This window comes from Musa acuminata, chromosome BXJ3-7 (assembly GCF_036884655.1).
Source record: "Musa acuminata AAA Group cultivar baxijiao chromosome BXJ3-7, Cavendish_Baxijiao_AAA, whole genome shotgun sequence".
In the NCBI taxonomy this organism is placed as follows: domain Eukaryota; kingdom Viridiplantae; phylum Streptophyta; class Magnoliopsida; order Zingiberales; family Musaceae; genus Musa; species Musa acuminata.
The window spans coordinates 10,827,501-10,850,777 of NC_088355.1; the positions used below are offsets into that span (position 1 = coordinate 10,827,501).

The 23,277-nt window shown below is 39.4% G+C and overlaps 5 protein-coding genes and 1 long non-coding RNA gene across 13 annotated transcripts in view; 4 read left to right on the forward strand and 2 right to left on the reverse strand.

Moving 5' to 3' along the window:
* The window catches only part of LOC135583693 (proline-rich receptor-like protein kinase PERK4), a 4,540-nt gene extending 1,020 nt beyond the window's left edge, over window positions 1-3,520 (forward strand). The window contains exons 3-11 of one of the 6 annotated variants that reach the window (XR_010498211.1): window positions 1-435; window positions 758-844; window positions 971-1,041; window positions 1,209-1,285; window positions 1,378-1,498; window positions 1,655-1,816; window positions 2,361-2,434; window positions 2,733-2,796; window positions 3,215-3,520. The exon at window positions 1-435 is cut by the window's left edge and continues 42 nt beyond it. Coding sequence is in view for 5 of the 6 variants with exons in the window: in XM_065160139.1 (XP_065016211.1) it covers window positions 1-435; window positions 758-844; window positions 971-1,041; window positions 1,209-1,285; window positions 1,378-1,498; window positions 1,655-1,816; window positions 2,342-2,434; window positions 3,215-3,256 (1,088 nt within the window). In the remaining variant the exon portion in view is untranslated. Of the gene's footprint in view, window positions 436-757; window positions 845-970; window positions 1,042-1,208; window positions 1,286-1,377; window positions 1,499-1,620; window positions 1,817-2,341; window positions 2,435-2,732; window positions 2,797-3,214 lie in introns of those variants that run through there. The other 5 variants (XM_009411173.3, XM_065160139.1, XM_065160140.1 and 2 more) reach the window with 5 other exon arrangements.
* Window positions 3,521-4,386: 866 nt separating this feature from the next.
* On the forward strand, window positions 4,387-8,562 carry LOC135643121 (proline-rich receptor-like protein kinase PERK1). The gene is made up of 8 exons (XM_065159727.1): window positions 4,387-4,999; window positions 5,327-5,869; window positions 6,043-6,129; window positions 6,246-6,316; window positions 7,090-7,166; window positions 7,433-7,580; window positions 7,658-7,819; window positions 8,103-8,562. Exons 1-8 carry the CDS (start codon window positions 4,495-4,497, stop codon window positions 8,391-8,393), a joined length of 1,884 nt encoding a protein of 627 aa, XP_065015799.1. The 5' UTR covers window positions 4,387-4,494; the 3' UTR covers window positions 8,394-8,562.
* Window positions 8,563-9,061: 499 nt separating this feature from the next.
* Window positions 9,062-13,137, forward strand: LOC135642323 (ras-related protein Rab7). Its single transcript, XM_065158375.1, has 7 exons — window positions 9,062-9,225; window positions 9,320-9,346; window positions 9,442-9,541; window positions 11,785-11,931; window positions 12,026-12,106; window positions 12,351-12,496; window positions 12,801-13,137. Exons 1-7 carry the CDS (start codon window positions 9,173-9,175, stop codon window positions 12,868-12,870), a joined length of 624 nt encoding a protein of 207 aa, XP_065014447.1. The 5' UTR covers window positions 9,062-9,172; the 3' UTR covers window positions 12,871-13,137.
* Window positions 13,138-14,410: 1,273 nt separating this feature from the next.
* LOC135642621 (rhomboid-like protein 11, chloroplastic) lies at window positions 14,411-18,095 on the reverse strand. Of its 2 annotated transcripts, none has more exons than XM_065158915.1 (7): window positions 17,870-18,095; window positions 16,891-17,015; window positions 16,209-16,294; window positions 15,994-16,034; window positions 15,734-15,900; window positions 15,592-15,654; window positions 14,411-14,690 (listed from the first exon to the last, which is right to left on the reverse strand). In XM_065158915.1, the coding sequence occupies exons 1-7, from the start codon at window positions 18,078-18,080 to the stop codon at window positions 14,514-14,516; spliced, it is 870 nt and encodes a 289-aa protein (XP_065014987.1). In that variant the 5' UTR covers window positions 18,081-18,095; the 3' UTR covers window positions 14,411-14,513. The 2 variants fall into 2 exon arrangements, with proteins under 2 accessions (XP_065014987.1, XP_065014988.1); XM_065158916.1 differs by having other exon boundaries at window positions 17,776-18,054.
* Window positions 18,096-18,633: 538 nt separating this feature from the next.
* Window positions 18,634-22,002, reverse strand: LOC135643504 (uncharacterized). Of its 2 annotated transcripts, none has more exons than XM_065160536.1 (3): window positions 20,949-22,002; window positions 19,839-20,024; window positions 18,634-19,162 (listed from the first exon to the last, which is right to left on the reverse strand). In XM_065160536.1, the coding sequence occupies exons 1-3, from the start codon at window positions 21,414-21,416 to the stop codon at window positions 18,890-18,892; spliced, it is 927 nt and encodes a 308-aa protein (XP_065016608.1). In that variant the 5' UTR covers window positions 21,417-22,002; the 3' UTR covers window positions 18,634-18,889. The 2 variants fall into 2 exon arrangements, with proteins under 2 accessions (XP_065016608.1, XP_065016606.1); XM_065160534.1 differs by having other exon boundaries at window positions 18,634-19,168.
* Window positions 22,003-22,177: 175 nt separating this feature from the next.
* Window positions 22,178-23,203, forward strand: LOC135643506 (uncharacterized). Its single transcript, XR_010498283.1, has 3 exons — window positions 22,178-22,332; window positions 22,505-22,591; window positions 23,022-23,203. It is a non-coding gene; the product is annotated as an uncharacterized LOC135643506 (long non-coding RNA).
* The last annotated feature ends 74 nt before the right edge of the window (window positions 23,204-23,277 follow it).

Here is a 23,277-nt window from a genome sequence, read left to right on the forward strand (position 1 = left end):
ATTACCCTCCCCAAGATGATGTTGTCAGAATGGCACCACAACTATCACCTCCTTTACCAATCACTACCATCGGCTCAAAGAATTCGTCGTCACCCAAATCACTTACTGTTTCGGCTGGCTTAACCAAGAGAAGCTTCACGTATCAAGAGTTGGTGATTGCGACGAACAACTTCTCCGCAGTTAATCTGCTGGGAGAAGGTGGTTTTTCTCATGTGTACAAAGGGACCCTTTCTAATGGCACAGAAGCAGCAATCAAGCGATTGAAAGATACTACTAGCAAGCAGACCGATGTTGAATTCATGAAAGAGGCTGACATACTGAGTCTTGTGCACCACAGGCATCTTGTTTCACTGATTGGATGCTGCATTTCTGAAGGCAATTGGCTACTGGTTTGTGAATATGTCCCCAACAAGACCTTGAAGTTCCATCTACATGGTACATGCTCACTTACCCTACACAACATTCACGATCACTGGCAATTCTTCTATGTTATTGTAGTATGAATACGCATCCAGAAAGTTGATAAGATAAGCAATGCATGCAAGCAATCAACAAGCATAGATTGAACTGATTGTTTGAATTATATGTATGGCATATAAATAGATTCTGCTGAATCTTATATGATGCCTTTGTTCTACAAATTCCTTATACTACACCAATTCTAGAAGCAAACTGCCTTTACTTTCCTCTGTTTTAATGTACATGTCGTAACGGAAGATTGGGAGGTTTCAATCTAATCAGCTTTGACATTTTATAGACAGAGAGCAACCTACCTTGGCTTGGAAGGACAGATTTAGAATTGCCTTGGACTCTGCAAAAGGCCTGGCATATTTGCATGAAGACTGTAAGCTTTGCATTTGTTTCCTTACACTTTCGAAACTTGAAATATCTTCCTAATTTACTTCAATTTGCATGTCATCGGCCATGATGCTTGTATAGCTAACACCTTTCAGCTGTAATAATTTTGCAGGCCAACCACGAGTCATTCACCGTGACATTAAGGCAGCCAATATTCTTCTGGATCACTCTTTTAGAGCAAAGGTAGATCAACCAACACTATATGATTGGTTTTCTGCCCTCAGATGAATTAGTTTGCCACAATATCAAGAAGGAAAAAGCAACTTTTGGGACATGTAGAATATTTCTACTGAGTCTGCAACTGATTGAAGAGAGTAAATAAGGACTGACAAGATATTGGTGTTGTGCAGATTGCAGATTTTGGGATTGCAAAGCATTTTTCAGATGAGAAGACACATATTTCTACTGTTGTGAAGGGCACTCATGGGTAAATGTTATTATCATACAATTCACTTCTATCTCTTCATAGAATTAAACCAACATCTTCCACTCTCAAACAATCTCCTCATGTCATGACAGATACCTGTCTCCAGAATATGTTTCTAGTGGAAAACTCACAGATAAATCTGATGTTTTCTCTTATGGAGTGTTGCTCTTGGAGCTCATCACTGGGCGAAGGCCTGTACATCTGGCTGATTGGGTCAGTCAATTATCAGATTTGTTTTCTGCTCAGCTCTGACAAAAAAACAATCTTTTCCTTCATTAATCAGCCTCCAGATCTTTGTTTTGTTTTCATCGCATACATCATAATGCTTTTTTGAGGCAAATGAGGATGGCATTTGATATGTTGTTACAGGCAAGACCATTATTGAAGCAAGCACTGGAAGATGGCAAATATGATGTCCTTGTGGATCCATTTTTGGAGAGCTACTACAATCCTATTGAGCTTGGGAGAATGGTTGCTTGTGCCTATGCCTGTTTGTGCCACTCAGCATCTCTTCGGCCAAGCATGAGTCAAGTAATTTGCTTAAGCTTGACTCACCATATTCCATTGTTCGTAATGATAGAGCATGTACTGTTAATTTTCTTCTTCTTACTCATCTTCTTTATTTGGTACTTCTGATCTCCCAAATCACTGACATCTGAATAAGTTTTGCTCTTCCATGTCCGAATTTAGCTACTGAAATTTACACATCATTCGATCCATTATCATAAAGAAAGTAGAAGTTTGACAAGGTTTAAAAGAATATTTTTAGAGCAAAGTTGTGATGATTCCAATCATGAACCAATGTTTCTTTATTTCAGAATTTGAACTTTTTTTATTTTTCTCTGAACATAATGTGGGTGAACTTAGATTTAAGCAAGTTGATCTTCCTCCATTAGGAGACATTGTGCATGCTTTGGTTTCATCCTTTTTCACTAAATGTTCATAATTGATTAGTCATGCCTTCACTCATGTATTTTTTACCATCGCAATCATCTCTCTCTCTCTCTCTCTCTCTCTCTCTATATATATATATATATATAAATAAATTTTGAACAGATTGTCCGGGCCTTGGAAGGACTTATTTCGCTTGGAGAGTATACCATTCAAGTTCAACCTTCAATGTTATCGGCAAATATTTTGTATCATGAAGTAAGCATTCTTTCTATCCATCCATAGTAGCTATTACAGGATCAGATATGCATGACACAGAAAGTAAGCAGAAGATGAGCTATCCTAAGCTTGATAGCCAGGTTTTGTTTCAGGAGCCAACCATAGATTAAGGAAAAATCAAATTGCTATCACCTAATGTTTAATATGAAACTTCCATTGTGTGTATAAGATTCATTAACAAATGATATATTTGTGCTTCAGAAAAAAAAAGTTTGTAATAATATCTTTTTTCATTGTAAGAATCTTTGAAATGTTGACTTTCATTGTTAACTTGCAGATTCTGAAATCATCCATAGAAGACTCCAACCGCAATTGAGTAGCTGTTTAAATTGTAAACCAAGGTCAGATGCTGCTGTGAAGAGGTCTTTATGACAATATTTTGGGGTTTTTATGTTCCTCAATTGAATTTTTAGTATGAATTTTAAACTGAATATATTCCCAACCAAAAGATTTTGAGTAGCAACAGTATCCATGTTGATGGCAGCAAATCTTGTGTTACAGTAAGATTTCTCCTCTAACATCATCTTAAAAATGGAAATTGTCATAAAGTGAAAGTAAAGAACAAGATATGTTACCCTAAACTTGATAGCCAGGTTTTGTTTCAGGAGCCAACCATAGATCACGGACAAATCAAATTGCTAGTGTGCATAAGCTTCATTAACAAATGATATATTTGTGCTTTATAAAACTAGTTGTACTATTATCTTTTTTTTAATTGTAAGAATCTTTGATGTGTTGCCTTTTCCTCATAACTTGCAGATTCTGAAATCATCTATAGAAGACTCTCAAAACCCCAACTGAGTAGCTGCTTAAATCGTAAACCAAGAACAGATGATGCAAAAAAGTCTATGACAATATATTGAACTTTAAATTGAATATATTGCCAACCAAAACATTTTGAGTAGCAGAAATATCCACGTTGATAGCGGCGAATCCTGGAATTACAGTAAGGCTGCTCTTCTATGATCGTCGAAAAAATGAAAATTGTCATAAAGATACTGCATGTATCGACTTTCTCCTATCGAAAATTATCTTTTTTTTGAAATGAAGTATGCTTATTGAAGATTCAATTTGCAATGTTGGGATGGAATATATTGATCATATTTCATGTTTCACTGTTATGCCATTGAATTCTGGAATACTGTGTCCCGGCACACTGGCATTTTGTCGAAAATGAAATTATAGGTGGCTTTGTTCTTGACACTTATGAGAAGGTGATGATTAAAAGTATCCACAAAAAATGATGTGAAAGCTTCTTCAAGTCAAATGATGCTTGTCCATACCAATTCAAAATATGAACTGGTGAACAGAGGAGCATTAGTGGCAGTTTTCTTCTCTGTTTCTTCAGAGTTGTCCTTAGTTGGTAACTCAACATCTGTTCTGGTGTTGCGTAGCTGTTTCTCAACTCTTTGCTTCAGAGACAAAGAAAACTCTTCCATTGCTGCCATCTCCGTCTATCTTCTTTCTTGTAGACTACTGTGACAATTCCTTTGAACAAGATTGTAAATGAATGAATATAATGACCACATCAAAACAATATTTAAGGTGGATTGACAATGTAAGAAATCTTGGATTTAGAAGGCAAAGGAACAGCACAGAGTGAGTGAGATATTAGCGTGTTTAAGGTCCGCCTGCTTCGCAATCTCCGGCATTAATGAAGAGATTAAGGGAATGCTGCGGACCGCGTCGGCCGCGGAGACTCTCTCCTCGCCGCTCCGTGTTGACTGAATCAGCTCAGAGGGGTTTCACGGGTGACGTGTCCTCTCACGAATGGACCCCAAAAGAAATTTTGTACTTCTTCACCGCTCCGTGTTGACTGAATCAGCTGTGAAGGTTGCATGGGTGTCGTGGCCCCTCAGGAGCGGGCCCCAACGGAGGTTTTTGCCTATGCCGCTTCTCCCTCGGCGTTCCCCAGAAGGAAAGCGGGCCGGCAGCGGCGTGATGTCCAAAAATTACCTACAATGCCACCTTCTCTTTCACTCCTTTCTTAATGGAGGAGGAGGAGACGAAGTAGAAACCAACCACGGTACTTGCCGGCCATGTCGACCTCGCCGCCGACCTCCTCCCCTTCAACCCCGCCAGGTTCCCCTCCGTCGGCCACCCCCTCCGCGCCTTCTCCGTCCGCTTCCGCCGCGCCGCCTCCGACCTCCCCACCGCCACTCGCCACCCCGCCCTCCTCGCCTCCTCCCTCTCCATCCCCTCCTTCGGCCTCGCCGCCTCCCTCCAGTGCTTCCGGCTCCCCTCCTCCCCCACCGGCGATCCCATCCGCCTCGCCCCCGCCGCCTCACTCAGGGCGATCGTCGCCCTCCCCGCCTTATCCTCCGCCACCCAAGACTCAGTCTACCCGGTCTCCGCCGCGGCCCCCGTCGTCGTCGTCGAGCTCTATCTCGACTCCGCTTGTCGTTGGGGTAGCCGTGGGCGGGGTGGCGATCCTCCTGCTGCTCAGCTTTATGTGCGTCTGTTGTTGGAAAAAGAAGCGCCAGCCGCCGCCGCCGCTGCCGCATTACTACGGAGCTCCCTCACCGCCTCCACCGGGAAGAAAAGGTTAGATCTATTTATTATTTGGTAACTAAGAGGAAAAAAAGGTTTTTTTTTTCTTGTTTTCGCCTTTCTGAAACTTAGATCTGTCAACCCTAACAAAAAGGAGTCTTGAACACTTCGATTCTTGTCTAGTTTTGCAACCAAGATATGCATTGTACGAGTGTTGGCTTGCTGCATCTTTCGTTTCCGTTGAGACTCTAAACAAAATTGTTATGGTTGCGTCCCTTACTATTTCTTTTAGGCATTGATTTTAATGTGAGGCTGTTTATCCTTTTAATTGGAATTTTCGACAAAAGATCTCTAATCAGCTGAATGTGGGGGTGTTTTCAGATGAGCGGTACGGCGAGTATTGGCAACATAATGCTCCGCTTCCAGCAGATCATGCTGTCAAACTACCCCCAGGACCTCCTCCACCATTCGCTTCGCGCCCTCCGCACTCTCCAGGCCATTTGCCCCCTCCACCTCCTCCACCTATGATAAGTAGCAGCGGTGGTTCTGGGTCCAATTACTCTGGGTCTGAGGCTCCACTGCCCCCACCACCTCCCGGCGTTGCCCTTGACCTCTCAAAAGGCACCTTCACTTATGAAGAACTGGCTCTGGCAACAGATGGGTTCTCTGATGCTAATCTTCTCGGACAGGGTGGTTTCGGTTATGTGCATAGAGGAGTACTTCCAAATGGCAATGAAGTCGCGGTCAAGCAATTGAAAACAGGTAGCGGACAGGGTGAGCGTGAATTCCATGCAGAGGTCGAGATTATTACTCGTGTTCATCACAAGCATCTCGTTTCGTTGGTTGGATACTGTATTTCTGGAGGCAAGAGGCTGCTTGTTTATGAATATGTGCCTAATAATACATTGGAGTTCCATTTGCATGGTAAGCCTTTATGTCATTGTTCTAAGCTGCAAGTTTATATTGCCTAATTCCATATTCATTTTCTGGCACTTAGCTTTCTTTTAACTTATGTTCTAATTCTTGCTTCAAGTTTTTTTTTTTTGGGTCCTATTCTGTTGCCTATGTCCTTTTGTCTGATATAGTTTATTTCTTAGGGAGAGGTAGACCAACTATGGAATGGCCAACACGATTGAAAATTGCATTAGGTTCTGCAAAGGGTCTAGCATATCTTCATGAGGACTGTGAGTTGTTTCTTGTATTTTATACCTTGTCATTTTTAAATGTTTTTTTATCATGTTGATTCCCATAACTGAAGTTGATTGGTTTTGGTCCTAATAAGGAGTATTTTCATTTGCAGGCCACCCTAAAATTATTCACCGTGACATTAAGTCAGCCAACATCCTTCTTGATTATAAGTTTGTGCCAAAGGTAAGCAAACATCTCTTGTAGTTGATCACAATTTACATAAAACACTCATCCAATCTTGTGTGCTTAATCACTTGAAACCTGGTTTATTGCATCAGTTTGTAATTTGGTGTTTGTCTGGCCAGACTAAGACTAAAAATCCAAATGGTGCAGACATGTGATCTGAGCTTGATCAGAATTGATTGGCCTTTGTTCGGATGAAATAGTCAAGTTGACGAAAATAATGACAGTCAAGCTGGCAATCCATGTAATATGCATTGTATTAAAATGAAACAACTAAGACTCTAGGTAATCAAAGAGGGATGACATCTCTCTTTGTGCAACTGACTCGCACGGTATCATCAGACAAAGACTTCATCTAATGAATTTTAGGAGCATTGTGACTGTGCTAATATTTTCACATCCTTTGACTCTTAAGTCAAGGCAATGTCCACTAATAGTTTTTTACTTTTTTTGTTCCATGTGAGTCGTACCCTTTTTTGAAATTTCAGCTTGATGTTTTATTTATTGTTTCCTTCAGCAAATGATGCCTTAATATAATAAGAAATCTCCCGAACATTTCTTCATGCCATTAGGTGAGAATCTATTTGAGTAAAAAGAAGAAATAGCTGGCTGTTTTTACCCTCTTTTGCCAGCCTTTAGATGTCAATCATGCTTTTGGTTGAATCCATCCTAATCAACCAGCATTTATTTTGCATGGTAGTTTTCTGTTAACTGCTTGCTAATTTATCTATAACTGTATTTGATTGATTCAAATGTATGTTCTGATTTTGCAGGTCGCAGATTTTGGGCTTGCAAAGTTTGCTTCTGATAATAAAACCCATGTTTCAACAAGAGTTATGGGAACATTTGGGTAAGCTTCAGTTCTTGTTACATTTTGCCTTGGCCTGAACTAGTTTGTTAAGTAGACTCAATGGATTGTCCTTCTAGGAACTTACTTTGTGATGGTTTGGGTCTTCAGTTCATGTGTTAGTGTTTGCACTATGATTAAGGATGTTCCTTTGATTATATTCCAAAATTGTAGTTTTTTGAATTCCTGGTATCGAGTGAGGTTTTCATGCTCTTGATTTCTTTGTCCCTTTAGTTTAACCTGTAGCCTCTGATTTTTTTTTTTTGCAGTTACCTGGCACCTGAATATGCATCTTCGGGCAAACTCACTGACAGATCAGATGTCTTTTCATTTGGTGTCATGCTTCTGGAGCTAATCACCGGACGGCGACCTGTTGATTCATCCCAATCTTTCATGGATGATAGCTTAGTTGACTGGGTTAGTATTTTGTATCAACCATTTTCTTCTTCTGCTTACCTTTCACACTTGACTCTTAAATTTTCTTGTAACTTCAGGCAAGGCCGTTGCTTACACGAGCTCTTGAGGATGGCAACTACGATGCCCTTGTTGATCCAAAGTTGGGAGAGAATTTTAACCCTAATGAGATGGCTCACATGATTGCCTGTGCAGCTGCATGTTTGCGTCACTTAGCACGGCGACGGCCAAGGATGGGCCAGGTACTGTCTCTATGTCTTTCTTCTTTAGCCGTTAAATAATTATCGTCATTTCCTCAAAATGTTTTTTCTGTTGTATCGTTGGTTTCATGATTTTGAAGTGATTATTTCCTACCAAACTTGGGACACTGGTAAATGAAATGCCTTTTTTGGTAGCTTGCATCTATATCTTGTTTGCTTTCTTTAAATCCAAATATTGAACTCATATCAGCCTTCATTGTACTATGAATGTTGATCACTATCTCTACATCCAGCTGACACTAAACTAATGATCGAAACTGAGCAGATCGTCCGTGCCTTAGAAGGAGATGTGTCTCTCGAAGATTTGAACGAGGGCAACAGACCAGGTCACAGCAGGTTGTACAGTTCGTATGGCAGCTCAGGCTCTGATTCTGGGCGGTATAACGAGGTTATGAAGAAGTTCAGAAAAATGGCATTGACGGCACAGGAATACGCCAGCAGCGAGTACAATGCACCGACCAGCCAGTATGCTCAGAATCCGTCAGCATCGAGTGGTGAAGATCAACACACACAGGAAACGGAGATGGGGAAGAAAGAAAGACCACCATGGTTATGACTTATGGTAGCAGCTTGTGAGGAACCTTGATTCTAATGTAAAGCAAAGCAAAAGAGATGGATGATATGATGTTCGTCATTTAACTATAGTTTCTGAATTTTTTTTTACAGATTCTTTTCGGTATATGTTTGTAAGTTTTGATCGAATAATGATGAAGTAACCGATTCATTTTACGGCAAATAACCAGTTAGATCAAATGAATAATCATGAATGACTTATATTGTATCTCGATATATCAGGCCATATAATTGCTTTAAATAATAATAAAAATAAATATCAATTAACATATCGATTTGTAAGCTCCATCTGATATGCTGAATTCATTGATATAAGCATAAATTACAGTATTGTTTTATCGAATTTGAAATGGATCCGAATAACAAAGTGAAGTTATTCGGGTCGGGCGTGAAGTTTGAATGCCCGAGTCATAATTAGCCATCATCGTCAACCTCACATCATTAACGTTATCATCACCAATATTGCAATCTCTATTTTAATCCCCTTCTATCTCTTGGCTACAACGAGAAGAGTTGCTCACGTTGCGACTGACGGCACAACTTACTTCACGTACGTCACACCCATCCACCAGCGCGCGACGTCCGTCTGTCGTAACCGATGTCGTTACTTAACTTCTCCTTTGCTATATATTAGATGTCCCGTCTCCTGAGGCCGGGCAGAAAATTCTAGGGCACGACCTCGTGGTGCGAAAACACCAAATCGTAGATCGCCAGGCCTCGAGGAGTTCGATTCGTGTCGGGATCGCTTCGGGGCTCGAATCCATGGCGTCTCGAAGACGAATGCTTCTCAAAGTCATCATCCTCGGGGACAGCGGGTGAGATTTCTATCCCGTTTGCGAGTAAAGAAAAAGAGTTCCTTTTGCCTATGTTTTTGGATCTTTGCTCAGTTGTAATTGCGTTTGTTGATAGGGTTGGGAAGACATCTCTGATGAATCAGTACGCTACTGGCCCTTCAGCTTTTGTTATTTTTTTTTTTCGGTTATGATTGATTTGTTGTTGTGGGCGATTTGGGGCTGAATTGTATTGGGTAGGTATGTGAACAAGAAGTTCAGTAACCAGTATAAGGCGACGATTGGAGCTGATTTCTTGACCAAAGAAGTCCAGATGGATGACAGATTGTTCACATTACAGGTTATTACACTTATATCCTCCTGTTTGGATCAGTTCCCTAGCACAACACTTAACAGAATTATAGGATTCCTTTTCTTTGATGTTCTGGTTTTTGTCCGACCTAGATTCCAGTTTTCAATCATGGTTGGTATTTTGAAAAATAATTAACGTTTGCAGAAGTTAGCCCTCCTGTTGAAACTAAAAGAACGTTTTTCAAGGCTTAATTTCCCACTACAGGTGGTAGACTCCAAGTTTAAACATTTTCTCTCGTCTTTGGGGATACTGTTTTTGTTTTTGTTTTGTACTTTATCCGAAAGGATGAGCTTTAATGTCATGGTAATGTGGCTTCTTTATGACTTGGGCAACTAAGCTTCAAATCACGAAAATAATCTTTTCACTTGTGGGGGTAATAATGTGTAGGTTGACCCTCCCTAATCCTTATACTTGCAAAACCTTAATGATGGTGTTACCCTCTTTGAGATTTTTACTATATATCATACTGGAATCACATGTTGTGCGCTAAGGCCCGAAAGCAACAAGTTTATTTCGAAAAATGTATTTTTGTGTGTCTTGGAACAATTAAATTAGTGTAAAGAGCATTAGATCCTCTAAATACTACCTAAACTTACAAAAGTACGTATATAATTACGAAAATAATGTTCCATTATGATTTCAGACCAGCTTCATCTTGATAAAAATAAGCCTGATTATCTTGCTTTGTGATCTTGGTAAATAAGAATTTTCAATTGATGAAGCATGAAAGGACCTCATCTCAGTGAGGCTTAGTTTATGAAGCTTCATGAAATATATGTATATTCTGAGAATCTAGCTTCCAGTTCATGTCAAGTGGGTAAACATGTGTTTTCTTTCGTCTTTTATAGTATACTTCAGTGTGCCAATTCCAGCTACTCTTTACTATGCTCAGGCTGTATATTGGTTTGTTTCGGCTGGTACACGCTGTATCATATTGACAAAATATTGATGCTCTCCCTGTTGCCTATGTTATGGCATTGACTGCAAGATTCATACATTCAAGAATGTTCAAACAATATTGATTGTATTTAAATGGTGATGAAGATGTTGTGATGTATCCGCTGGGATGCATTGATTATATGTACATCAGTGGCTGGTAGGACTAGCCTGGGTCTACTTTGTTTAATGGTCTAGAGTTTATTATGTCTTGAATGAATTCTTAAAGTAGATTTAAGAGAGGTCGGTATTTAGTTGATGTGCATAAGAAGAGTAAGCTTTTAAAGAAATCTACATGTAATTGACATTTGTCATCAAAGGATGTTTTTTCATTGGTGACATGGCCATACAAGAAAGTGAAAGTCAATTATTTAGTTTCTGAAAGTTATTCTTGACTAATTGCTGATGGCAGTTCATTGGTTAGTGATGGCTTTGAATCAGTTTTGATTCATTATTTCGTTGTTTTTTATTAGTTATTTGTTTTATTTATGGTGGGAAATAGTTCATGTAATTCATCTCAACTGGTGGGAAAAGAGGTTGCGTTTGTGTCCTTGCACTATTCCCTTAAAGTCCTTTATGATTTATGAGTGACCATCTGCTACCAGTTATGGAAATTGGAGTACCAAGTGCACTCTATAGGAATGCATTTAATTCCATTAATCAGCAGGCACATTTCTGTTTATTGGTCATCCCCGCAACTTACCTGTTATATCGTGAGTGTTCCTCACATTAAAGAAATAATAAATTTAATATCAGACAAATCTTAGGATTTCAGAGGATGCTGTCATGATTATCAGGATAGCATAGTTAGTTTACTTGTCTCAGTTATCTTTAACGAATTATGAGTACCAGTTTACAATATGAGAATAGGGTGGGAAACAGGCACTAGTTAGTTTACTTGTCTCAGTTATCTTTAACGAATTATGAGTACCAGTTTACAATATGGGAATAGGGTGGGAAACAGGCACTAGTTAGTTTACTTGTCTTAGTTATCTTTGACGAATTATGAGTACCAGTTTACAATATGAGAATAGGGTGGGAAACGGGCACTAGTGAAATTTGACCACTCTGCCATTCGGGATCAGGTATTTTGTCAAGCTCAAGTACGTGATATGATATATAATCAAATGATGTCCTATAAACAGAGAGGATATTTTGTTTTTGTGTGCAGCTATAGGCATTTGTTGATGACACTGTTTGATAAAATCATTGCTTAACATTTTTATTAAATTGTATTGTGTTCTTTCAGCCTAGTGTAATTCAATAGGCTGACTGTCTACTGTTATCTCTTTCAGATTTGGGACACGGCAGGGCAGGAAAGGTTCCAGAGTCTTGGTGTGGCTTTCTACCGTGGAGCTGATTGTTGTGTCCTTGTGTATGATGTTAATGTTATGAAATCATTTGACAATCTAAATAATTGGCGTGAGGAATTTCTTATTCAGGTAAATGATATTCAATTGTCTTAATTGATCTTTAGTGACACTCATAAATGAACATGTGATTATATAATATCCGCATTTGTCATCTAATTTTCAGGCTAGCCCATCTGATCCGGAGAACTTCCCTTTTATAGTGCTGGGCAACAAGATAGACATTGATGGTGGCAACAGCCGAGTGGTATGACACTAGTATTTTCCTTCTAATATGTATTGGAATTAAACAAAAATAGCAGAATGGTTGAAGCACTGTTTCATTCTCGTTATCCTTTGAGCCCAGACAAATTAGTTGAGGGAAAAGGAAAAGATTGGTTCAGCTAACTACTGTTAGATGATAAGACCTGAGTGGCTTGGGTTGTGGCGTGGAACCCTGCTAAGTGGTACCGTATATCTTACTATGCTTCTATCCCTTTCTGGGTTTTCAGGTTTCTGAGAAGAAAGCAAAGGCATGGTGTGCATCAAAGGGGAACATCCCCTATTTTGAGACATCTGCTAAAGAAGGATTCAATGTAGAAGCTGCTTTCCAATGTATCGCTAGGAATGCCCTGAAGAATGAACCAGAAGAAGATATGTAAGTATCTCTTGTGTTGTTTTAGTTTGGTTTGTGTGTTTATATATCGGCACATGTCTGACTGCTATCAAACTGGCCTAAAGTTACTTCCCTTAGAGTTCTTAAGCTGCTTGACACCCATGCCCAAAATCAAATATTTCAATAAAAAAAAACTAATTTCATAGGCAACTCACAAGGTTTGTAGCTTGCTATTTGCTGTGTGAATTTCTAGTAACTTCTTGTTTATCTCTCTCCCTTTTTCGTTTGGACTTGTTTTCTTTCTTTCTTGGTGTTAATTTCTCATTGCCATCTTCTTATGGTGAAGATATCTTCCCGATACGATTGATGTGGCTGGCGGTGCAAGACAGCAGCAGTCATCTGGTTGTGAATGCTAGATGGAGTCTACTTGTGTCGTTCCCTTCCAAGTTGGTTACCTTGCCAAATTAGTACTACTACCTCTATAACCTGTGCCATAATTCCTCGGTGATTGTTACTAGTTCATGTTGGGGTGTTCTTCCTCCCGGTTGTTGGTCTTGTTGGCTTCACAAGGAATTGATCTGTTATAGGATGAAATTTACTGTGGAACAGTGTGTAATAATTTCTGCTTTGTACCATAGCAACATCATTGCAGTGTTATACCAGCTTTTGTGCCATGTTTTGCACCCATCCAGTGTGATGTGAACCTTTATTTCCTTCCTCATTGCTTGCAACTGCAGATTTAACCTACATGAATCAGTTGTCCTTAGCAGATTAAGGTGTTTTAGAATATGATTAACCAACATGTTAACTAATGGATTATGATAAGTTGAACTGGATTTTGCTTTTTTGTTTTCTACCATGAAAGAAGTTAAAGAATATATTTGTATTAGGATCGAAAGTTAATTATTTTTTTTCAACTTTTTATCGACCTCGAAAGGTATAAAATGTCTCACTTCAATTGTCCATTTTCATTGAGTATTAACTTTCCATAGAACTTTATACATATTTATGAGATCTATGGAATTCCATTTACTTTTATTACTTTAAATTGAGGATCGACATCCCTCCTTCCTTCGGATTGAAATTTTATATGAAGTAAATGTGGAGGACAACGATACCTCCAAATCTGAGATACTTTGACCTCTTGAGCAAACTGTGCAAGTCAATTGGCAATACGATCACTCTCAAAATATGATCAAATTTATATTCCAAAAAATTCTCAACTAAATTTAGAATTTCTTTAGCAAAAACCACGGTAAGCTTGATAATAATTTTCGGGTCTGATTCAACTTTTATTCTTTATATTTCCAATGATAATGCATGCTCAATTCCAACTTTGGTAGCCAAAAGTTTAGCATTCCACACACATTTTGATCTGGTATGAATTTGCTTTACGGACAATGAATGAGGTAATCTTTGGAACATTTATTGTCTTCTCCATTATATCAATTTTGAAAGAATTTAAAGTTGGTATCAAATTGTGATTCTAATGTATTAGGACAAGAAAAGAACAAGTGCTTTTGTTCAGGAAACTCATCCTCACAAAGATAGCAACCATAAGAAGGACAAATGTTTAACTTGGCAAGTCTCACAAAAGTGGAGAGCCGATGGTGAAGAAGTTTCCACAAGAAAAAACACAAAGGATGAACCCTAAGAATCACAAGCGTTTTGAAACAATGCAATGTTGGTGTTGTTGTTCAGCATTCTGCTCAGAAGATCCAAAAACAATGTTCTAGTTCTCCGATAACTAAGATTGACAAATCACAACTCTTAAACTAGTCACGCTTCCACATGGCTTAAAAAGTAAAAAGAAATCTATCTTCGAGCAAAGATAAAGCTTCTTCATTACCCTGTATAGATGTTTCAGTGAACAAATGAACAGCTACTATCAGCAGCCTATTTTAACTCAAACATGAGGAACTGGGATGCCCAGACACAATGTTGGAGCTCAATAAGGGAGAAAACACCTGTGTTTTTGTGATTTACATTAACATACATCAATTACAGACAATTACAATGAAGGTTCTGGTAAATATAAAATGTTTTTCTAAGCGATACATCAACTTCTTTTGTTCTTGTCATCTTGGCCTGAAGGTTGGGAAGGAATGCGACTTACGAGCAATACCAAAGCAGCACCAATCAGAGCACCAGAGATATGAGCAATGTGATTAACAGCCATCAAGCCTCTTCCATATGTACCTGTCAGACTCGTCGAAGCTTGCGCCGCCTCCATGACCTATTAGAATTGCCAGTAAAATGATCAACACCGATGACAGAGGTCCCAAGCAATGTGTCGTTTGATGATCAAAGTAAGCACATCATGCTACAATGATTCGTGGGAAGAAACAACTTTTGCTGCGGTAACAAAAAAAGAGTGTCATTTTGCCCTGATGCAGTCTGTGTGTATGTCTCAGGCGCTCTTTTGAACTCATTCGACTAGAAGTACATCTTATAACTCACAACTCATCTGCTTGTGTGGCACAATTGATGCACATACTTCGGTCAACAACAAGAACTACCTAGAGAATGAGCAACACAATTCAGATTCAATGTTACATCAGGAAAATTGATGTCTTAAATTATCAACTAGCCATGGGTGGTGATAGGACAGGTAATCGCTAATCTGACCAAGCCAGACCTTTTTGCCCTGGTCTGTGAATGTCACAGACATGTAATATTATCTACCTTGGTATATCTTTCCTTGTATCATGCACCAATGATAGAGAAGTCGAAGAGTTGTGCACTAAGTCATAGAGAATTAGTAGAGTTGACCCGAAACGTCTAACTGCTTTCTCTAACTTGTATGACATCTAACTAGCTTTGAATTTCTAGAGTGCACAAAAGTTCTAGTATACCAGAAGTGAAATGAGATCAAAACATAATTTATATTAAAAGCAGTTGATGAAATTTACCATGGCTCACATAAACTTGGCCAGAAATTTAAGATCAACATTGAGAATTGAAGTCAGGTTGGTGATGGATCATAAATTTTGTAAATTGTTTTATGAAGCCTTGTCAACTTTATTTAGAGTTCTATGCCTGAACACATAATGATGGAAAAGTACTTCCACTACTTCACTAATCAGTATTGTAGTGCTTAAATAGCATTAACATTCTTTCAGAATCTCATTGTTTACCTTCTCAATTACAAACTGGCCGAGGATAAGAACCTCTATAATTTTTCTCCAATCCCACGACATCTGCAGCAATCAGGTCCACGCATTAGTTATATCTTAAAACTCCCAGGAACTGCTTCATGCAAGTAGTAATATATGTTACCTTCACCAGGACACTTATAACAAACAATCCAAAGACTGCACCAGATGCTCCCACAGACACTGCAGATTTTGGGAGAAGTAACCATGAGACAAGGTTAGCACCAGCACCAGCAAGAATGTATGAGATCCACAATGCAAAGTTCCCTTGTTCCTCTTCAACTAATTTTCCTGTTCAAGAAAAAGGATATATAAGTTAGAAATTGATAGAGAAACACCATGAGGAAATTATATAACATTTTAAACGAAGTCACAGACTCTTACCAAAAATATACAAAAAAAATAGGTTGCTGGAAAGATGGTTCCTGTAAAGTTTGAAAAGTAAGGCCTACAGTAAAAACAATTATTTTGATGTCATCATAATTAAAAAAGAAAACAGAACCATCTTATCAGCCAGGAAGACAACATAGCTTATGCACCTTGAGAATAACAGGCTCATAAAAAAAAATTGTTTCCCTATGCAGTATCGGAGAACTAACCAGTTAGCGTGACAGAATGTTGCCGTCACAAACTGGTACCACACTGGACAGATGTGGTACAGATAGAGGGATTTGATCTCCTGAAGCTGAAAAGGAAATTAAATTTTCAAACATTATAATTAATAAGTCTAAGTTCAAGAGATCAGGTATCATTCACATATCGCAAATGTATCATGCTATCCAACTAGCAAGGAAATAACTACTAAGAAAAGAGACAAGGAAACACTTGCACTTTCTAGATAAACATAAATCTTATTTACAACAACAACAACGAAGTCGTAAGTCTCAACTGTTTGAGATCGGTTACATGGATCTTTTATCATCATTGAGATTTGTAAAAAGTCATATATTTGGTTAGGTTCAGAATATTTAAATTTTTATTTACAGTTACTATTAAAGTCTTTTAAGGCCTTCCTCTACCTCTCCTCGTACCACTAACAGTAATCATTTCACCTCTTTTGACTATCGCATTTGGAGGCCTCGTAAACATAATCCAAAATCTTTAATGCAAAACACTATTAGCTCTTATAAAAAAATTATTAGTACCTAATAACTATTAGCTAATGCCATTTGAGAATCCCAAGATAGTACCGGACATTTACAAAATGATTTTGATGCACATTACTCAAGACCACAATAACAAGCCATAGATTCCAACTATAGGATTAAGAAGTATAGGTACCCGAAGTATGTGATCTGCCACATAAATGCCAAGGTTTAGTAGTAGTATCCAAAATACACCATTCACATTATGGTTTGGTCTTCTCTTCCCATCAAACTTCGCAAGCTCCAAGTCTGACGTTATATCTAATAGAAACCATTACAAATAGGCTAAATGAGCTGCTATAGAACAAGTTAGTGAAAAGAAGATAAAATTGTCCTTAACATCTGCCAAATAATATCATAGTCATAACAAGAGAAGGAAGGCCTGAAAATAAAGAAATCAAAAAAGAAGACTTGTGACTGATTTCTTTAGTGTAGTTAGCAAGCTATTCAACTGATGCACTCCAAAACTTTGTAAAATATGAACACAATGTATTAGTATGACAACATCAAAGCATCAATTAAAATTTATCATTGATAAACCTTATCCAGAAGATGTCTCTTAACAATTCCAGGTAGCACAAATTGTGACTATAATGTTAGAAAAGGTTCGCAAATCAAAGCCTGTTTTACATAAACTCAACCCAAGTAGTTATCTTCTCACACACAAGTATTTATTTGTCAATCCAAAGAAAACGTATGTAGAAGCAACATAATCATCTAGTCGTTCGTGGTATAGCCTCCTCCTCCTCCTCCACGGGTTTCCACTATTCTTATCATCGAGTGCAGCCAAAATAAATAGAGAGAAAATAACCCACTAAAAACCACCGGAAACGTAGGAGCTCACTCAAGGTCAAAGAACTATATCTTTCCAAGAACGTAAAGATATAGAATGCAAACGTGCTCCAACACGAAAAAGAACCAAAACCAATCGAAAGGAGCGCACTTTAGGGAGCCCAACAAATAGATCAAGGCAACGCTTCGAAAACGCCACCGTATCAACAGAAACATGATCGAACAAGACCTGAACCGGATCCTTTCATTCTGCAGCAGAAAGGGCGACGCCGGGCGGCGAAAAGAGCCACCTTTAGTCGAGAGGGGAAGCTACGGCGACCCACCGGGTAGAGGTCGAAGGCGGCGGCCGCGACGGCGGGAGGGCGCCACGCGGAGACACGGGGCGGGGCGAGGAGGCCGACCGCGGGCATCGGCGCGAGGGCGAGCAGGTAGCCCATCTCTTCCACTCCTTGGAGCGGCACAGCGGGGGCTTCGGCGCGGGTCGGCCTTATTTGGGCTTGAGGCGTATCGGATACCGGGCCATGATCCAATCATGAAGCTTGCTTGAGGATGGAGTTTGCACGATTCTTAACGTGTGATGACGCCCCCCCAAGAATCATATGCTGCCCAAAAAAAAGTTGCAGTGTCACGTGCAGCTCACATGCTTCTCTTTTTTTTCTTTTAATTTTTGAGGAAATTTGGGCAATGATATTAAGGAATGAATTAATTATACACGTTGAGAATTTATACTTTATCTCCAAAATCCACCATAGGAATTACCTGTTCATGCAGGTTTTATCACCTTTGATTTCAATAAAAATTTAGAAATGATTATATTTTGATTACATAATTATTTATCCCAAGAGTTTTAAAAAATGGATATATATATTTATAAACTCTAATATTTATTCCCTTTCACGTTGTAGGACAGTTTATGCAGTATTATATAAAATATTAATTAAACAACAAATATGTTCTAATACCATGAACAGGATTTTGAAGGAGTAATCATTTATCTCAAAATTTTGGTTCATAAGCATGAATACCATTAAAGGATTAGGCATTGTGTGTGATACTGTAAAATAGAATACATGATGGATCAACACAGTGCACCAAAATGCTGGTACCATTCTCCTTGATGGTGGTGACCAACTAAAAGAAATGTACTGTGAACTTTGAAATGAACATTACAACCAGACATAAACAAGGTGTTGACGACGAATAGTATTTTCTTGGACTAACAAATATGATCAACGGATCGATAGAACCACAATTGAGATGGATGAAACACTCTTTCTTCCTCTTGTTTCCATGACAGTGAGTGTAGAGGTTTCTGCAAGTTCCTGTGCCATCATGAACATTACTCATGTATAGGTGCATGAACGCTGGGCGAACTTTATCGGTTTGTTTTTACTGGAATCGGCCACAAGAAGACAGGTGATGTGCTTTCGGTGCTTCACCCTCACCAGCTTTCCGATCACATATCCCCGTGAAATGATATCAAAATCCAGGGCTAAAGGGACCTCCCCACCAGTGCTGGAGAGAGCCAAGCCTGCACCGGCACCATACAATGGCACCCTTTCTCCATGCAAGACAACTGACACTGTCCTATGGCTCTTCCTAGGTTGGTAATATTTCTGCAGCTGCAATTAGATAGAAAACAATGCATATTAGATTGATTCCCCAAAATACTATAGTTGTCAAAATCAAACTTTCTAACCTTTTAGCATATCGTTTTCTACATGATCAAGGCTTACAATCTGATACATGCATCTGTTAGTCGGTAGGTGTCAGCGAAGAAAGATACATAGCCATGAACCACAGGAATTGGGCTCTATGATGCTATCCATTGCATATTAATAACAGGGTATATTGAACTAGGACAGTTGACATGAAAGCATCACAGCATGAGGTATTTAAAACAAATAAATTCTACACATTGCAATTCGGTTTTAGCAGCCTTAAGAGTATCATTAAACATGTAACCATTCATCAATTCATAATAAGGCTAACAATTCTGAGCCGGCAACAAGGATGAACATGTGCAGGTCGATATGGAAAGTAATACTATGTGTCACTTCCATAACAAGAAAAATCTAATATTGCAACAGACTGTCAGCATCCGATAACAAGTGGAAAAAATGAATTGCCATATCATAGGATTAAAGGCAACAAGCACAGTCCTAGGCCAATTTCTTGTATTTCAAATGATGTTCTCCAAAGTTTTCTTTTTTCCTTCTTTTTTTCTATGGAGAAATTGGAAGAATTCTAAGTTTACTACTTCTGAAGCACAAAACAGATATATAAACTTGCCTGCCCGGTAGAGATTGTGATTTCTGAAAACATGAGATTGATCGGGCTTGAAGTTACATGAATGCCAAACATTGCAGCCGTATTGTACACACTTATCTTCAATGAACAGTTCACTGTGACCATCTTGGTTGGGACACCGGTGCTGTCGGTACCCTCTCCGGCGTAAAAATCATCCATCGACAAACTCTGGTGTCAAGAGAGTCGTTAAGTGAAGTATGTCGCCATGTAGCAGGCTCTAAGTTGCTATTTCTATGAAAAGTTTTACAAACACATATAGAATTTGATTTTTATTGTTGAAGGACATTATTTTGCATATACTTCAAATTAAAGTTTTATAAACAAGATGCACAAAAACATTTCTCGAAAAAATTAATACATGCAGCGGAAGACGACGATGAGGCATTGGAAACAAAGAACTGACCATAAAAGAGAATCCCTTGCTGATATACAAGCTAATTATTGCCAGCAAAATCATATATACAAACACCAACATAATAATTTGAAGCTCGATAAAGAAGAAAACCAAGGCCATAATTAAAGCCTCAACCAGACCATGAATTTCTCATATAAACCATATCGTGTTCCTCATCCACTAGAACTGATAATAATCAATCGCTTTGACAACCAATTTGAGACTTGTCTTATCAGATTCCAGTTATCAAAGCACCAAGCTCAACGATCTAGTCAGTTCCTGTAAGAACTAATCCTCCTTGGAATTCATAAGTCATCTAGTTATCGATCGACTCTGACCTTTTTCGACATGAGTAACAAATACTTCGATACTCAACTTCCAAAATAAGCTTCATTCTCTATCAGTACCAAATCATAAAAATCACAAATCCTTAGATTTGTAGCACAGCAGAGTAGTCACTGTGGTGGGAGACCTCCATTTCCTTGCTAATTTCAAGCAAATGGGAGCATCACTTCCTATGAATTACCCAATAGCTTCAAAGTAGTCCCTAAAAGGTTACTCTAGGAAGCACAAGAAGAAATGGAACTGTAAACAACAAACTTCAAACATTTGAGTCTCCTTCCTTGCATACAAAATGCTATAAGAAATAGTAAAGCAGCAAGAGAGACTACATCGATCATGAAGCCGATCGAGTATACCTTCACAATGACATCCGGCTTGTACGGCCGTGCGGCGCCCCATATGATAAGAGAAAAGACTGTGAACAGCAGGATGAAGCCGAGGAGCGCGAGAATGATCTGGCAACGGCGCGACAGCCCCTTGTCCTCGTCGAGATCATCATAAGACCCTTCTTCCTGTATGACATTGCACTCAGGCCACCCCATATCGTTCACCCTCTTCCTGTGTCCCTTCCGGCCCGACGAGGACCGGAAGGGCCCGGAGAACCGGCTCGCCGACGAGGTCCGCGAGTGGCGCCCGAAGGAAGGGTGTGAGGGGGACTCCATGGGGCTATTGTAAACAGGGGTAGCATGCATGGACGACGACTTGTCACCATCGTGAGAGTCCCGGGACGGGCTCTGCACGTAATAAGTCGGTCTCTTTGGAGACCGAGGCGGCGACGATGGGGCTAAGCTGGTAACGTCTGATTCAGACTTGGAATGCATCATCTTGTCCAAGAAGAATTCCTCTACTGGATTACTTCGAGTTGTACGAATGCGGCAAGACTACCTTAGATTTTGATCCAAGTTGCAGAGAGATGCCAAAGTTTCGAACTTTTAGCAGGAATTGACAAATTGACGAGCGTAGGATAAATGGAACAGAAACTTTCCTGAAATCTTTCGACTCGGAACGCCAAGAAACTTGAGAATTGCCGGGTGAATTCCTCGAAGCAGCAGAATTGGCGTCAGAGGCGCCTATAAATCATCAATCGCATGGAGTCGAGCCTTAAAAACTAGAGAAAGATCACAAATATCTAAGCTTTCATGAGAAACATAGGAGCAAAAGAACGTTCGAGATCAGGTGAACGCGGATTCGCAATTCGTAATACTGATCTTTGTGGAAACCAGGAATTCCGCTCGAAAGATGCGAACTTTGCCGCGCACGCGAGACCAGAGTAGAGTAGAGACAGGAAAGCTTGGGTGCTGTGGAAAGGCAAAAGCCCCGCTCGCGGCTAAAGACGGACCGACAAGCGTAGGAGAGACGCTCAGACGCGAAAGGATCTGAAGTTCATTGTCGGTCACAGTACAGTCAATCCAGTGGATTACATTTCTGTGGGACCCACTTAGTTCAGATAACTAACCAGCAGAAACGTGACACATCACCATATATAGAAGTTGGCTGCTTGGTGAGATGTAGGTGACTCGTGAAGTGGCGGTGGTTGTCAAAGCTCTCGGGAGTGGCTGGGAATTAGAAGCGTCGGCAGGATAATGGCTTCGCCTCTGTTTCCTCGTGTTCTTATTTCTCATTCATCTCTCCTTTGGCTTCTTCTGATCATTTCTTGCAGGGAGATATAATTTAATGGAAGCAAGCAAGATCGATGATTAGTCTCAAACAGATTACAAGTTTCATTTTGGTGGAGAAGAGGTAACCATTAGAATCACGCATTGTGGATATGATTCTAGAATGATCAGAAATCTATCACTAAATTACATGAACTATAACTGAAATCTCCGACCAAGCACTCATGCTTGTTAATTTGATTATGTTCCTGCTGTTCTTGCCATCAGTTAGTGCTAATGAAGAGGTCATTGTGCAGTGCAGAACACATACATGCAGGTGGTAGTTTGATCAAATCAAGTTTGCAGCGTGTGGAGTGAAGCTTTTTCTTGGAAATTTTGATGAGGTTGGTATGCAAATCTTCTCATAGTATGATTAAGCTGAATACTTCCTCTCATCATCACCTTGCAGTGTTGACCATCTGCTCCAAAAGGCATGCACTTATTTAGGATATACCTTTATGGTGTCATCATGAACTTTTATGTGAGATGAAGCTTATGATCCTCAGATGCATTCATTCACAAAAAGCATCTGGTTGGTTCACCTGTCCTTTTTATTTTTCTTGCAACATTATGCTAACTGGGAGACCAGAAGAAGTACCAGGAATCATCAAGCCAAAGGCTTGAGATGAAAAAGACACAACAACTACTTAGTGAAAGTATAAAGATCTTAATTATTGGCGTATTTTAATCACTAAACACTGTTACATGCATTGTTTGTGAGTTCAACGGTAGTGAGTTCACAGGTATAACTTGACCTAACTTTTAACATTGCAGGGCTTTTAACATTTAGCAGATCAGTAAGCTGGAGAGAAGGCATGACGTGCCCAAAGAAGACAGGTCAACTACTGCCTTCAAATGATGAACTCCTGCAAGAGGCATTGACCATGACACACCACCTATTGTGAAACACGAGGAACTGTAGCCATCTTTACTTGGGGCCACAGGAGACAAAGGTACCTGTCAGAAATAAGACCTGCAATTGCATGCTCATTTTAAATGCAGGAAATCTATGCAACAATCACCACCACAA